The sequence below is a fragment of the Gallinula chloropus genome (assembly GCF_964237585.1).
Source record: "Gallinula chloropus genome assembly, chromosome: Z".
NCBI lineage: Eukaryota > Metazoa > Chordata > Aves > Gruiformes > Rallidae > Gallinula > Gallinula chloropus.
The window spans coordinates 63,890,915-63,905,089 of NC_140089.1; the positions used below are offsets into that span (position 1 = coordinate 63,890,915).

The 14,175-nt window shown below is 37.6% G+C and overlaps 1 protein-coding gene across 1 annotated transcript in view; it reads right to left on the reverse strand.

Moving 5' to 3' along the window:
• The window catches only part of AP3B1 (adaptor related protein complex 3 subunit beta 1), a 162,253-nt gene that overhangs the window by 135,367 nt on the left and 12,711 nt on the right, over window positions 1-14,175 (reverse strand). Inside the window, exons 2-5 of the mRNA XM_084278227.1 lie at window positions 13,186-13,261; window positions 8,830-8,904; window positions 3,992-4,087; window positions 1,704-1,864 (exon numbers count right to left, since the gene is read on the reverse strand). Coding sequence (XP_084134353.1) covers window positions 1,704-1,864; window positions 3,992-4,087; window positions 8,830-8,904; window positions 13,186-13,261 — 408 coding nt within the window. The remainder of the gene's footprint in view (window positions 1-1,703; window positions 1,865-3,991; window positions 4,088-8,829; window positions 8,905-13,185; window positions 13,262-14,175) is intronic.

A 14,175-nucleotide genomic window follows, 5' to 3' on the forward strand; every position in this document is an offset into this window, starting at 1 on the left:
CACAGAAGAGCACAAGATGCAGGAAACTCAAATAACATCCTGGCCCAGGTACTCCAGGGCCCTCACATGGGAGCATTCAGGAAGGAAGGAGGAAAGACAATAAATCACCAGAAGGAAGAAGCCCCTGCCCAGGTTCTTCACAGAGCTTCCACAGAAAAGCCATCAGCCTTATGGTCCTGAAATGAATGTATTACAACTGAGACGGCCTCCAGAGCACCTTTCAGAATTAGGGGTAATACTAGCTTACAGGGCACTATGCAATGTCAGAAAGAGCATTTTGGGATTGTACTTACTATGGGATGTTTATGGTAAAAACAAAAGGTAGGGAAAGGTATCTACATGCTTTCTCCATTCTGTGTGCACTTGTGGAAGTCTAAGGTGCTGCAACTGGAGTCAGACCATAGGTTACAGAGACCAGCAGTACCAGCAGCCAGACCAAGTATGTTTGTCAGTGTGTGATTCCTAGAGACCATCAAGCCAGGCTAGGAGGCTTGGAAAGCCAGGTATTGAGGTGAACATGTATGTGTCTAAGTGAGACAACTGACATTTTGGCTACCAGAGGGACCAGGCCATCCAGGCCAATTACTGAAGAGACTCTAAGGCCTGAAGGTTGACTGGGATACCCCGTTTATGTGGCTCAGTCTCTTCATTTCTATCCCCTCTTTCTTTCCACCCAGTGGCAGAAAACTGGAGATGAGGGAATATAAAGACTAGTCACTATTAGGCCTGTGTATCTAAATTTACCTACTGTGTGATTCACAGTGTTTGAGTGCAGGGACATGTGTGTGTCTAATGGAGTCTGTAATAGCATTTCGTGCTTTTATATGCCAGTGACTAAGGAGACTGGAGATCCAAGGCCAGTTACTGGAATAGTGAGCATCTAGGATCATTATTGGGGGTTTAATATTGCACATATATAGGTCCAGTAATTGGCCTGCATCCCAATCAGAGGGTGCAGCAGGCTATGGCCGTTGGTGCTGTTTTTGTCTCCATGAATGACTGTCTTATATCAGTGCTGATCTGCAATGCTGGCTGCATGCATGTGTATAGTATATATCTGTGCCTGTGTCCATTAAGAATACTTGCTTAGCCTCGCTACTGGTTGGTCTGAGGGAGCATGGAAACGCAGCAGGGTCAGGCTACCTAATTTGGAACCCCCTAACTGCTCTCACCTTCCTCTTTTTGGTACAGGCAAAGTAAAAAGGAAATAAGTAGTAAAATAAATGCCTGCACTTGTTTTGCCCTCACATGCATAAACCAGTATCCAACAAGAATTTCTGAAGAGAGAAGAGGAAGATTTGGATTTGCTTAAATAGAATTTCTGCACGTTCGTATTCACTTGGCACCTGTACTGCAAACTACAGTGAACACTTTCAGGATGAAAGATACAAGAACTAAAGAGAAATCTTCTATTCTGGGAATACTTATAAAAATAGTTACTACAACGATTGCAATAACTGGCAGATTAAAGCCAGTATCAGCTACTTTGTGCATTTCTTAATAGTTTTGTTACTCTAGAAAGCAAGAGACTTGCCTGAATTCCAACTGAATCAGATGAGTGATAGAATTCCTACATGCACTTCACACTTTTTAAGAAATTGCTATGATGTATCTGAGACACATCAACCCCATCCCCAGCAGTCTTAATAAACACAGCCCACAACTATCTTGAAATCACTGTTCAGTATGTAAGAATCACTTACCTGTATAGCTTTTGGATTGCATGGGCTGCGTTCTTCCTCACGTAAGGGGATAAATCAGAAGAGGCTTCTTTAATAGCAAGCATCATAATAGGAACAATAATTGGGACACGAATACTGGACAGAACTCTTAGAGCACTTGCACGGATTAACTGGTTAGGATCCTAAAGAATGTGAGTGAGAGAAGAAATAAGAAACATATCATTAAACTCTGTTACACTTCAAGCTAAGGCCATACTAAGAAGAAAATATGCCCAACTTCACACCAGAAACTTCTAGCACCCAAAATAAAAGAAAAAAAAAGCATCAAAACATCATGAAAATCTGGAAATCTGTTGAAGGAAAACATTAACATAATTCATTTTTTCCAAGCAAAATATAGGAACAATGGGTAAAGACAACTAATATTCTTTTTAATGATCTGAAATATCTTCTGCAATCCCAGTGGAATTCAGATATTCTGAAAAACACACCTACCTTGGCTTTATTACTTAAATATAAGAACTTTCAAATGAAAATGTGGTTCTCAGCTATGACACTCCTGCTCAAATTCTTAACACATTCATTTTATGCTTTACCACAAGATATTGTTACTGAAGCCAGTAATGAAATTAATTTTCTTAAGAACATGTAAAAATATTAAAATAACTATTTTGAGACTTGCTTCTATTTCCTACTCTCCCTTTTTTCCAGTACTTGCTCTCCTTTTATAATGCCAGGGTTACTTTAGAGGTCCAACATTAGCAGAAAACACCTGTATTTGAAAGAACTGTTATGTAAACCTCATCCATTAATCATGGGCTTGGGACACATGGGGAAGTGTTACTTAATCAGGTACTAAATCCTCTAAAATCAGCTAGTAAACTGAAATTGCAGCAGCATTAATTCAGGGTGCTGGCTGCCAGAAGGGCAGTTCCCACAGAACATTTCTCATAAGGACTGAAAGTTGGCACCAGGGTTTTTCAGACTGATAATACTTAGCCATCAGGTCATTTAAGCTCTCAAAATTACTGCATCTTAGCAGCTTCTGAGTAGTCAGTTTCTGTTTGATGAAAGCACTTAACTTGACAGTTTTTGGAAAAACAAGTTGTTCTTAGAGTTTGCAAAGCTCACCTCCAACCACACAAGTTTAAAAGGCCCTAACAAGTTTATTCTGAACACAGAAAGAAGTCTTCACACATCCAACCAGATTATAAATTTTATCATTAAAACCAGAAAAAACTGTTAGAAAAAATTGAGAGACTTAAATTTGTCTATTCTCCGTAGAAGGCACAGTAGTTTCCTTAGTTGATGAAAATCTCAGCTAGCTTGCAGTCTGCCTCCTTGCCACCTCACTTGCCACACCACCATTTTTATTTTTTTTTAAAATTACCTACACAGCCACAACATTTGATTCATCCCCATTCCTTCTGTTTCCACTGCATACAGCTTTTGAAAAAGTTACACCATCAGAAGCGGTCACCTTATACATAAGCTCGAACATAAAGTAATTTGAATTTTAGTTGTTCGTGTCAGTCACTGACACTGAAGGCAGTACACATGACATCGAGGCAGAAACCTCTCTAGTCAGTTGTGGGATATTCCTACACTTGCACAGCTGATGCTCTGAGTGCAATATTTTCTAACAAGACACAAAGTCATCTTTGGTCAGTGACATGAGAGAAATTAATTATGAACCCAGAGTAGCCTTACAAGAGGAACACAAGGAAAAAAGAAATCCAACCTTTTCTTACTACAAAAACTGGGCAAATTTAAGAACAGACACTTAAATCTTTCTTTTCACCATGGTCACACTCCAAAGGCAATCCTAATCTTTTTTCTCTAATCCCATTCCCTACTGTGACCCAAATTTGAAATAGAACAATAAAAAATGCTGGGTTTTCAGTGCTCCTAATGAAAAAGTAGCATGTGCAACACACTGAGTATTTTGATTTAGGTACTACTATTCTCATGTTAAAATGCTGCACACAAAGATCTTTTACACAATCTAGAAGAAATATAGAAGGCTTATGGTAATAACAGAGTCTTCTTTCTACACACATAAGACAAAAGGCCCTCCATAAATTAAATGCCGGAAATGTGAATTAGAGAGCACCGATCTGTTGCTTTTCTTCAGTGAAGTAATTTTACTTCATGCAGGCTTAGCTGCTTAATTAGGTTTGAGGCAGCACGAAAAACTTTGGCAATGACGCAAGTTGAACTACTGTATCAGATGCTTTAGTTTACACAGGTACTTTTATTTTTGTGGTACTGGCTCAGAATTCTTTATGAACTGTTTAGTAGTCACTCACTTTTAAAGCACGCTGGAAAGTACTGATGGACAATAATGCTAGATCTTGCTGCTCCTCTGCGTAACGCATCAGATAGACATACACAAGCTTTTTTATCTGAAAAGAAAAAACAAAATGAACATCATTCAGGAAGTTTTAGAATTCTACAAAACTAAGCCTTATGTTGCTTTTTTTATCAGCATTTTCTTCTTTGAAGGAAGAGTTAATATATAACCGTATTTTACTATATGCACTCACATACTTCTCTTCTCTTATGATGTACTGTAACTTTTTTCACAGAAACTCCCTGCAGTGCCACAGCATTATCTTATTAATGATACTGTTAGATTAAGGCTAATAAGACATAATATTGCTTTATGTGATCAACTAGTAGATAGAGACTTGAACAAGAAGTCGACATGTCGCAACTGATGACCTGCACACGCCTCATTTTTTTCTTACAGCAAATAGGTTAAACTGCAATTGCCAAGTATTTCAACAAGCCCGTTTTACTTTACCTTGAAAACTCAAAATCAATTACTTCAACACAATTGAAAGAGAATATAACTGCCATCCGAAGCGTGGTAACTTACACTATTTAAATCTGATTAAAAGAGCACTTCTGACTATGTCTTGGACAAAAGCAAAGGGTATTAGATCCACCCTTGCCTGACTACAAGCATTCAAAAGATGTAGCCAATATAAGCATACTACAAAGGATGCAATGTTCAAAGATTAAGAAAGCCTCAGTATGATTTTGGGGGAGGAGGGTATTCAATTTAGTTCACTTTACCCCCTCATAGCCACTGTATGTCCAGGAAGCAGTGAAAACATTTTTTACATTTGAGTTGTAAACCAACTATTAGGGTTTATAATGGAAAATTCTGAAAGACCCTCAACTACAGCTGCGCTATAATTACTGTCACTATCAGAAGATGTATCTTTGTGCGAATTCTGGCAAAAAGCATAATATTAAGTCACAGAAGGTTACACCATACTAAATTATTTGTTGTTCAGCTACAGACAAGCAGCAATCAACATTGACCACAAGAGGCCTATGCACTGAATGACGGCAGGTGTGCAAAGAAAGCCTCCTTTCCTTGAAACCACTCTGTGACTAGAAATGGAAGCACTTAGAGCTTCGTGACTACACTATTCTTTTACCATTTACCTTCATTCAATGTTAAAATGCTCCTTTCTATAAAACTAATCATAACAGGGGCACATTAGGCTTGAGGAACACAGGCAGATTTGTTTAATTAGTTTATCAATATAAGCACATCAAACTCCATGAGTTATTGACCAAGACTTATTTTTGTTCTATACCACCAATTGTTTATTAGGTCACTTTTTGTATCCTTACCATCCATGACATAATGCACAAAATCAAGTTGAGGTCAGTGTACTTATAAAAACAAAAATCACAAGGCACTTCTGTAAACAATAAGATGCCCTTTGCTTCTCTTAAAACAAATGAACGTGTTCTACTGTTTCTTCACCTCCATTTCCCTGTATCAGAGCATTCAGCCCTGATAAAAAAAAAAAAAAGCAAAAAAACCACCCAGCAGCCATTTCTGGACAGGAAAGTCAGTTGTATACAAAGTCTCTCTGGAGAAGTGATGTATTTCAGGCTCCTGCATTGTAGCAATCTGTACCAACAGAGTCGTCTAAGAATTCTTAAGGACAGGGAAAAATCTAGCAAAAATTTGGCAAAGTATCTTAAAACTGGACTAAAAGAAGGGTTTCTGAGATCCAGAAGTGCTAACTTGATGGTTCTAAGTAAAGCTGTATTATGACCTGAACTTGTCATCTGACTAACCTTGATGAAGAAATTAGTAGCTGACTTTATTGAATGACTTTATCTCTTTACAGTTTAACAATCTATTCCTGCACACATATGTTAACACTAAATGATGGAACAAAAAGTAATGAAGGAATTTTATCTACAGCATAGAGGAAGACATGTGAATTCCCATAATTTGTTTTAAAACATAAGACGAGGCCCATAAAATACAACCAGTGAAAGGCTTCTGCTAGTGTTAGGTTGTGTGATTAAACCTTGTCTGCATACCCACAAAGGAGCACAGAGACAAGGGTGGTGGCGGAGTGTTTGGAAGTAATATCCTGCCCCAGCTTCTCCCAAGCCTGTGACAGGAATCATCAGCCTAGACATGCAAAGAGACACAGTTGTGTGAAGGAACCCAAATTTAGGACTCAGAGAAAAGTACACCCTATCAGACGCCTCCCAGGACCATGTCAGGGGAGCCTCAGTTCTCACGTCCAGGTGTTGATCCCATCAAGAGTCAGCAACAGAGCACCTGAGAGGCTTTTCCACATACAGGTATGGGATGCAGATAAAGAGTATTTTAGGACTGCACAAGACTTATGGGACATTATAGGGAAGAAAAGTGAAGGAGAAATAGTAGGAATCTATGTTATCTGGAGAGGGGGGAAAAAAGGAGAGGGATAAGCAGATAAAAATGGCTGGACATCTCTAAACAGTTTGCTGGTTGGTACATCAGTCCCTCTGTGCCCTGCATCAGACCAGCAGGGTCTCATGTATTTTCTCATTAAATTCCATTTTTAAACATTTTCCTTGGTGAGGTGCTCTCTATTGAGCATGAAGGTGAATGTATGTGCCAGCAACTACAGTGAGGCCTCCAGCTGGGGAGCCCATGAAACTAAACAGACTAGAGCAAGTAGACTTAAGAGCAACTCCAGCAACTGGAACAGGACCTCAAGCCATAGGGGCCCCTACATCCATGGTGGCCAGTACGTGGAACAAATGGTGATCTGACCTGGGCTGGCACCACAGGCCAGGGTGCTCACAGGCATAGTGTAAGCAACTGAACTCACAAAACCAAGTTAAATAAGAGAATATTTAACTAGTCTGAGCATGATTCCTTGTCACATTTCCTTTTATCACATATTGTGAACAGTGCAGCTATAATTTCTAAAACTATTTTAATACCTTAAGTTCTGATAAACTCTGAATTGTAATTTTTTGCACACATGCCTCCTTGACTTACCAGAGCTCAGTACTTGGCTTCAGCCAAACAGATGCATTCTTTCAAAGAATGAAAACCACAAAGTTTTAGAGTAGTAGCTAAACAAGAATAACTTCTTTAAAGCTATAATTACTCAAAATTCACTATCCACTATTCACTACCCATCCACATAAAACAAGGAAGAAAAAAACCGAACATGTCTGTGACCTGCTACATCACAGCACATTAGAGACAGAAGTTTGCTGAAGTGGTTATTGCAGCAAATAAAATTTTCAGTGCCGTAAGCCAGGAAAAAAACCAACAGAGGCTGAAGGAAGTAATTCCAGGAGATGATAGAAGAATTGACACATACATTCAATTTACCGCTCTTTTTAAAGCCCAGTGCTTGAAACCATTATTTCCTGCATTTTTCCAAATTTATGATCCTGGGCAGTCAGAAGTAACCAGTACCATTGCACGCTCACTCTGCTTTCCTCAAACTGATGTTTGCTGGTCACTATGCAGTCTGGAACTAGAGACTTCACCTTCACCTAAATCTCATTTGTCAAGTCAACTAACTCTTGACACCTTCCTACTGAAGCTGACAGTGCATGCCTAGTACTTGTAGTGGGCATCAGAGTAACATTTCCTTCATAAAAACCTCTGGTAGTACAACTTTCTAATGTAGATTTTATCAAGTCACACAGTAAGCATACGAATTTATAAACACATCATAATGTTAATGGTGCATTCAACTATAACTCCTTCAAAATTTGAATTTTCATTAGTCCAAGATATATTTTCCTTGCTTTACAAGAAGAAAAAAAAAGATACAAGACCAAGCTATTTTGTATGTCTAACACACGATATTGGAGTAAGAACAGACACGATTACTAAACATGTCTTCTTATAAGTCACAGAATATACTGCAACTTGAATAAATTTATTAAAGAATTTACCTCAAGAAATTAACTCCTAACTCCTATCACAGATGACTTCATCAGCTGCTTTTATAGGAAGTTTAAATTGTCTGACCCTTCATATATTCCTTTCATAATTCTAAATACAAAATAAGATCACATCCCCTGCTTTAAGATGTCCAAATCTTGCAAAATGTAAACGTGTTTTACTTAACAGCAAACCAATCTTCTTAACACCCTAAATAGTCACACGTCTCCAAAAGATTCTGATATTTGACAGCAACGTCTCTGTAATCTTCTAGAATCACAGGAATTCACATTAATCAAGGATTAAACAATTTCTCTAAACTAAAATTTTCCTAAATAGTAATATTTAAATATTGAGAAACAAAAAAAAAACGGTTTAAACACACTTCATTAGTAACATCATATTTTGTCTAACCATGAATTCATACACAAACTTGTTTAAATGAGTTAAACCTGATCTCACTCTGCAACCCTAATGCAGAGACACTCCTTTTATAAATACGCTACATGATTAGAACAGCGGAAACTCTTTTTACCCAACCCTTACCTCTCAGCCTTGATCTGCAAGACCTTTTAAAATAAAATTCAGCACAAGCCCTACTCAGACTTTGTGTGCAGCACCACACCTCAAACAATAGTAGCTTTTCTCAGAACTGCCACCATACACTTCCACAAACTTTCGCAAATCAATCTATTTAAAAAACGTAAACAAAACTTTTCCTCCTGCCTCCAAATCACCCAGCAGATTTCCTTTACTTCCATGTTAAACTGTTACGATTATGTTGTCACTGAAAATTAAACCTTCAGAAATTCTATGTTAAAAAACTGAGTGATTTTATGGTTTATGTTAAAGTCAGATACAATCACATGAAATTTTCATAAACAGATTTTCTATAACATTATGCATAATGAACTATAGGAATACCTCAATATTTTTACTGGCAACATTCTTCACAACAGCAGGAAACAGCTCAGAAGCATTTTTTCCCTTTGCTATCATCTAAAAAGAAAAAACAAAGGAACAAATCTTAGCGATTTAATAATACAGTTAAAGCAGTGGGTTCATTTTGGTTGCGGGTTGGTTTTCGGGGGGGGGGGGGGGGTGTTATGGTTTGTTTAAGAGATAGGCATTTATTCCAGATCTGTATTTCTATGACATGGAAGATAAAGTCTGGGCTTTTATATTAACTATTAGACTTTGACTTTACAAGATACTGTCCATACAACAAAACCCCAGAGTGCTGGATGGTATTGTTCCAGAGAAAAGGAACATACTTTGTGTGAAACAGAACCAAGGGGGAAAAAAAACAACCCAATGAAATCACACTTCAAAAACAAAGCAAGGTTGTTTTCCATAGCAAGTTAAACATAAAGGCCTCGAAGTGTTTACACAGAAGAAAAAAAAAAATCACAAAGGTAAAAGCAAGATCAGTCAACCCATTGTGATTTTTTTTTAAAAGGAACAGTTTTCATATTTGATCTTGTAGAAATCTGAAACTAGGGCATGTAGTGAACAACCAAACTCAGTAAAGACCACAAATAACAAAACCCCTATTTAGCTTCAGCCCTTGTATGTATAGCTTAAGGAAGAAGTTACTTAAAAGAAACAAAGTACATCAGAAGGAATGAAATACTTCAATATATGTTACAGCTGCACAACTCTTATGTGTTAGATCTAATTCCAGCAAAATGTCTGCCAGTACTTCATGTCCAACCTGCAAACCCTGAAATTTCATGAACTTGTTATATCAAATCACAGTGCTGCTGAATACAGCTTAAGAGCACCCCCAGCTATGGTCATGGGCAGGATCCAGTCAGCCAAATGGCAAGCTAATCAGAAAGAACCAGAGCTCACTAAAACAAGCAAATATGCAGGGACCCGAGACAAGTACACAAGTTTTGCAACTACAGTTACTGCTGTTCATAGCCACCTCACAGTTCCACCATTACTCAACACCATACAGCTTATTAAACTTGATACTACTACACATTTCATTGATAGAACATACCAAGGACTTAAAGAACAAGGATTTCACATAACAAAAGCAAGAAACACAAATACACAATTTGTTGAAATATTGCATGGTTTTGTATGAGGTTAGAAGGAGGTAGCTGTAGTTCAAGCTATTACTGAGCAAGCCTTTCAAAAGGCTTGAAGAGTAGCTGTCCAGCCTGACATTTCAATTTAACCAACTTAAAATATTTATTGTGGCTGTATTAAAGCACAAGTGACAAACGAAGAAGCAAGCACATCACAGAGGTTTCAAAGGGTTTTAACTAAGAATCTAAATCAACCCACTTCTGTCATGACTGGGGAGTCCTTGTAATAAATGCCAGATTCAGAATGACCAGAGTCAAGCAGAACTTAGTAGCAAGGTGCATTGCAGAGAAGTATTACAGAATAAAATATTATCAAGACAAGATGATTGATGCAGCAGCAATTATGTTATTCAAAAACAGGGATGATCCTTGGACTTAGGCTGTAACAGTATGACTTTATGCATTACTTGCATTATTTAACTGATCAACCATAATAACTCCAGTGTACCATGTAAATATGTATTTAGGGTCTTTTAAAAGAGTGTATTTTGACTCATTAAGTCATAACGATTAGTGTAAATCCTCCTTTACGCATGGATCATTAACCTGAAAGAACATAACGGTTCTTCCCAAGACTGAGGTCTATCATGTCATTCATGTTGCTGTGCCAAGCCATTCTCCAATTGTCTTGTCTTACATACCTGGAGTTACCATACAGACAGAAACTTGCATTCTAGAGTAAGTGCAATTATTTTATGATATTCATGTAAGGAAGAACCCCCAAAAAAACATACTGACAGAAAAAAGATGTCACATACTTATAGTCATACATACACATTTTAGCAGAATATAGACTTAGAAACCTTCAGGCAAGAGGGGTGGTGTAATTCTCAAAACTGGACTACTCCTGTACTTGAAATTGTGGTGTTGAAGGTAATTTTCTGCATGACAGATTTATTATTATTTGTAATGAATGTCATTCTTCCCAGAAGAGAGTTTGCAAGCCTCCTTAAAGGAGAAAGCTGTAGCAAAAGTAGCCGTAAGTACCATTCTGGTACTCTTCCATCACACCTATACGGACAAATAAAGGTTTAGGCTCTTGAAGTCTGCTAAAACACTAAGAAAACCACTGTTATGCACAGTTTTTTCCCCTACCTAAAATTAGGGAAAATACACATTTCAGTGAAATACGTTAAACAATATCTGTCAATGGAGTTCCTTTTTCCTAATAACAAGGCTAGAGGAAGGCTTTCATCTCTGGAAAGCACATCCCATCTCTGAGATCTCTCTTAGTGTAAGCACACAACTGGTAACACACAAGCATCTTTGTGTCCAGCAAGAACCTATGCTAATTGTGCTAGGTCCCAGTCCTGGCCTGTAAAGCTCCTTGTTTCAGATTGTTCTATGAAACAGAGGCTGGTTAACAGGTTTCTGTTACTAAACAGAGTTTAAACACAGAATATGTTGAAAGTATGGAAGAGACTGAACACAGAGGATCCAGTAATTCAAACAATTCACATGCAGTCAAGTAATGGTTAACCTTGTGAGCTAGAGCTTTAAGCAAAGCAGTGACAGCTGAGCAAGGAAATAATATCAATAAATAGAAGGTGCCTGCTGCCATATGAGAAAGTAGTGCTCTTCTAGCATCGCAGTGCTTAGACCAGGGAAAGAAACAAAATTCTGGGAACTTGTAAAGACAGAAATCTGGAGCTGCAACATAGGGGAGCAGAACTTCCTCCATGGAGTTCTGCCTTCCCCTGCTAAAAAGCTGTTGAACCTAATCAGCTCAGCCTAAGACCATCAAGGACCTATCAGTGCTCACTACACATCCCCAGCTTGATGGTATCATACGTTTCTAGAAAAATAAATAGTTGTTAAGAACTACTCTGAATATGTAGCAGCATGTATTTATGAGTGCATTTCCTCACTGCACACATTTCTGAGAGCACTGTTTGTGGCGGGAAAAAGAAAAAACTTAACAAGCTAGTAAAGACTTGGTTTAAAATATAAGGCTGACTCAATTTAATAGTTTTTAACTCCCCTATACACACACGTTCAGTTGCGACTGTTTCCAAATACAGATAAAGACCTGGCCACCTTTTTGAAAAAAAAAAGCAAACAATAAACAAAAACAAGTGAGCAACAGGCAATCCTTCCTAGCCCTCCTGCCCACAGTACCAACCACAAGAAAGATCTTTTCTGAGGGAAGCAGAATGTATGTTACCAAATGCTGAAACCATGGCACTTCTAAAAGCCATGATTTCTTGCAACAGGACCTCAATATTCCAGACTGTTACCCCCTATCATATTGGAGAAGATGAACCAAGAAACCTTTCACACATACAAAAAGTTATGATGCAGTAATTGATAGGTCACAGAGATCTAATAGGTAAGTGATGTCTCTGGCAGGACTAGGATCAAAGGCAAAAGCAGAAGACAAACAGCTTAAGTAAAATGTTCATTACTAGAGTATAATGGAGAGAACCCTAGCTCTAGAGTAAGAGGAAAGAACATGATTGCATGGTACAACCTGTGCCTTCTCACATTGCTACATACTTGGTTAAGATTAATTCACATATAAAACAAGCAAAGAAAAAAAAAAGCATATCCAGAGGAGACTGAAGGAACAATGAGAGAATGCAAGTGCAGAAATTCCCCCTCAAAAAGGTCACGTGGACACTGCACAGCTTTCCATAGCACATTCTTCCAAAACTTTGAAGAAGAAATATAGAGACTTTATCAAATTCCTGATACTTAGTTTATAGGATTTAAAAACACAGTGGTGCTAAACACTAGTGAGCAATATGGGTACACAGTCAAATATACAGGCAACACACTCATTTAGAAACATGTCCTTACAGAATCAAAAAAAGAAAAAATTTAAATACAATTTGTCATTTTACTCCTGCAAAGTTCTGTGGTTTCCTGCCTGCTGAATTAAAGGAGCAATTGAAGTATCTTTAAAGGCACCATTTATGATCTCACCTCTCTACTGAAAGTATTACTGTTACATAAATGTTTTTAAAGTGTGGGACTGCATATATTTTGACATAGCAATTTCTACACAAAATTCCAAATTAAGAACTTTACAGTAGCTTTTAAACACCATTTAGAGATTCAAATGCTGACTTCATACAGGATCCATTAAACAAAAATAGTACTCATATCCAGAAATAAAAACAGTAATTAAAAAAGATCCACTAACAAATAAGAGTAGTCATTAAAAAAAAAAATCACATACCCCAACAATTCGTTTCATAGCATCCAGCTTCGCAGCATCCTTACTGCTTTCTAACATCTGTTTCAGGTCTTCGTTTCTATGGTAGAAACATAGTAAAACATCAACAGACAAATAAAAATTAAAACCAGAATACTGTATTTATATTCTTGCATAAATTCAGCAACATAAGGTGAAGTACTGCTCCTCCTTACCTATTTTTAGATTTTTAACATGCTGGCCTACCAGAATTAAGTGTGTAGTAAAAGAATGTATCAGATTCCAACAATAATGCAAGCCCATACAACTTTAATCTGCTGTTAACTGAACCTTGGCTGGAATGCTGAAGTCTTGAGGCTTCCTGAATTTCAGATAGGGAGGCAAAAGAGGTTTAAGGCAAAGTTCTAATGAGACAAAATGTTCTCATCCTTTACTTCATAAACCTATAAATAGCATTTTTTCCTACTTGCAAGGGATAGTGCCACTCTGGAGATGATTTTCCTTGTATTTTCACATCAAGTACTGCACATATTCTGTGCCCCTCCATGAGAAATCCAGATTGCCCACACACTTCTATATATATATACAAAATTAAGAACCACAATCAGATGGGGGGTGTGGTGTGTGTGGAAACTAAACCACATTTTTTGCCTAATAAGCCAGAAGAAAAAAATGCAAACTTCTGGATGTAGATACCTACATGCATCTTTCAACAGGAGACTAACTGCTTTTTCAAAACCAAGTGTTTCATGAGATACTACCACAGCCTGTTGTAAATACTGGTTCCACTTGACTGCTTAATATTTAAGTATTATCTTTAAAGTAAAGAAGTGGAAATATTCCATTTCCTTGCCTGTACAATTGCCAAAATACCAGTTGGAACCTCATATTTTGTCTGCATGACACAAGTTTTTTACTGGTTTTAGTTAGTCCTGGAATTGTTCAAAGAACTGTATGGTGAGTCTTTTCCTGATATTTTCATTTAGTTGTTTGCATCAGTCCGTTAAACTATAC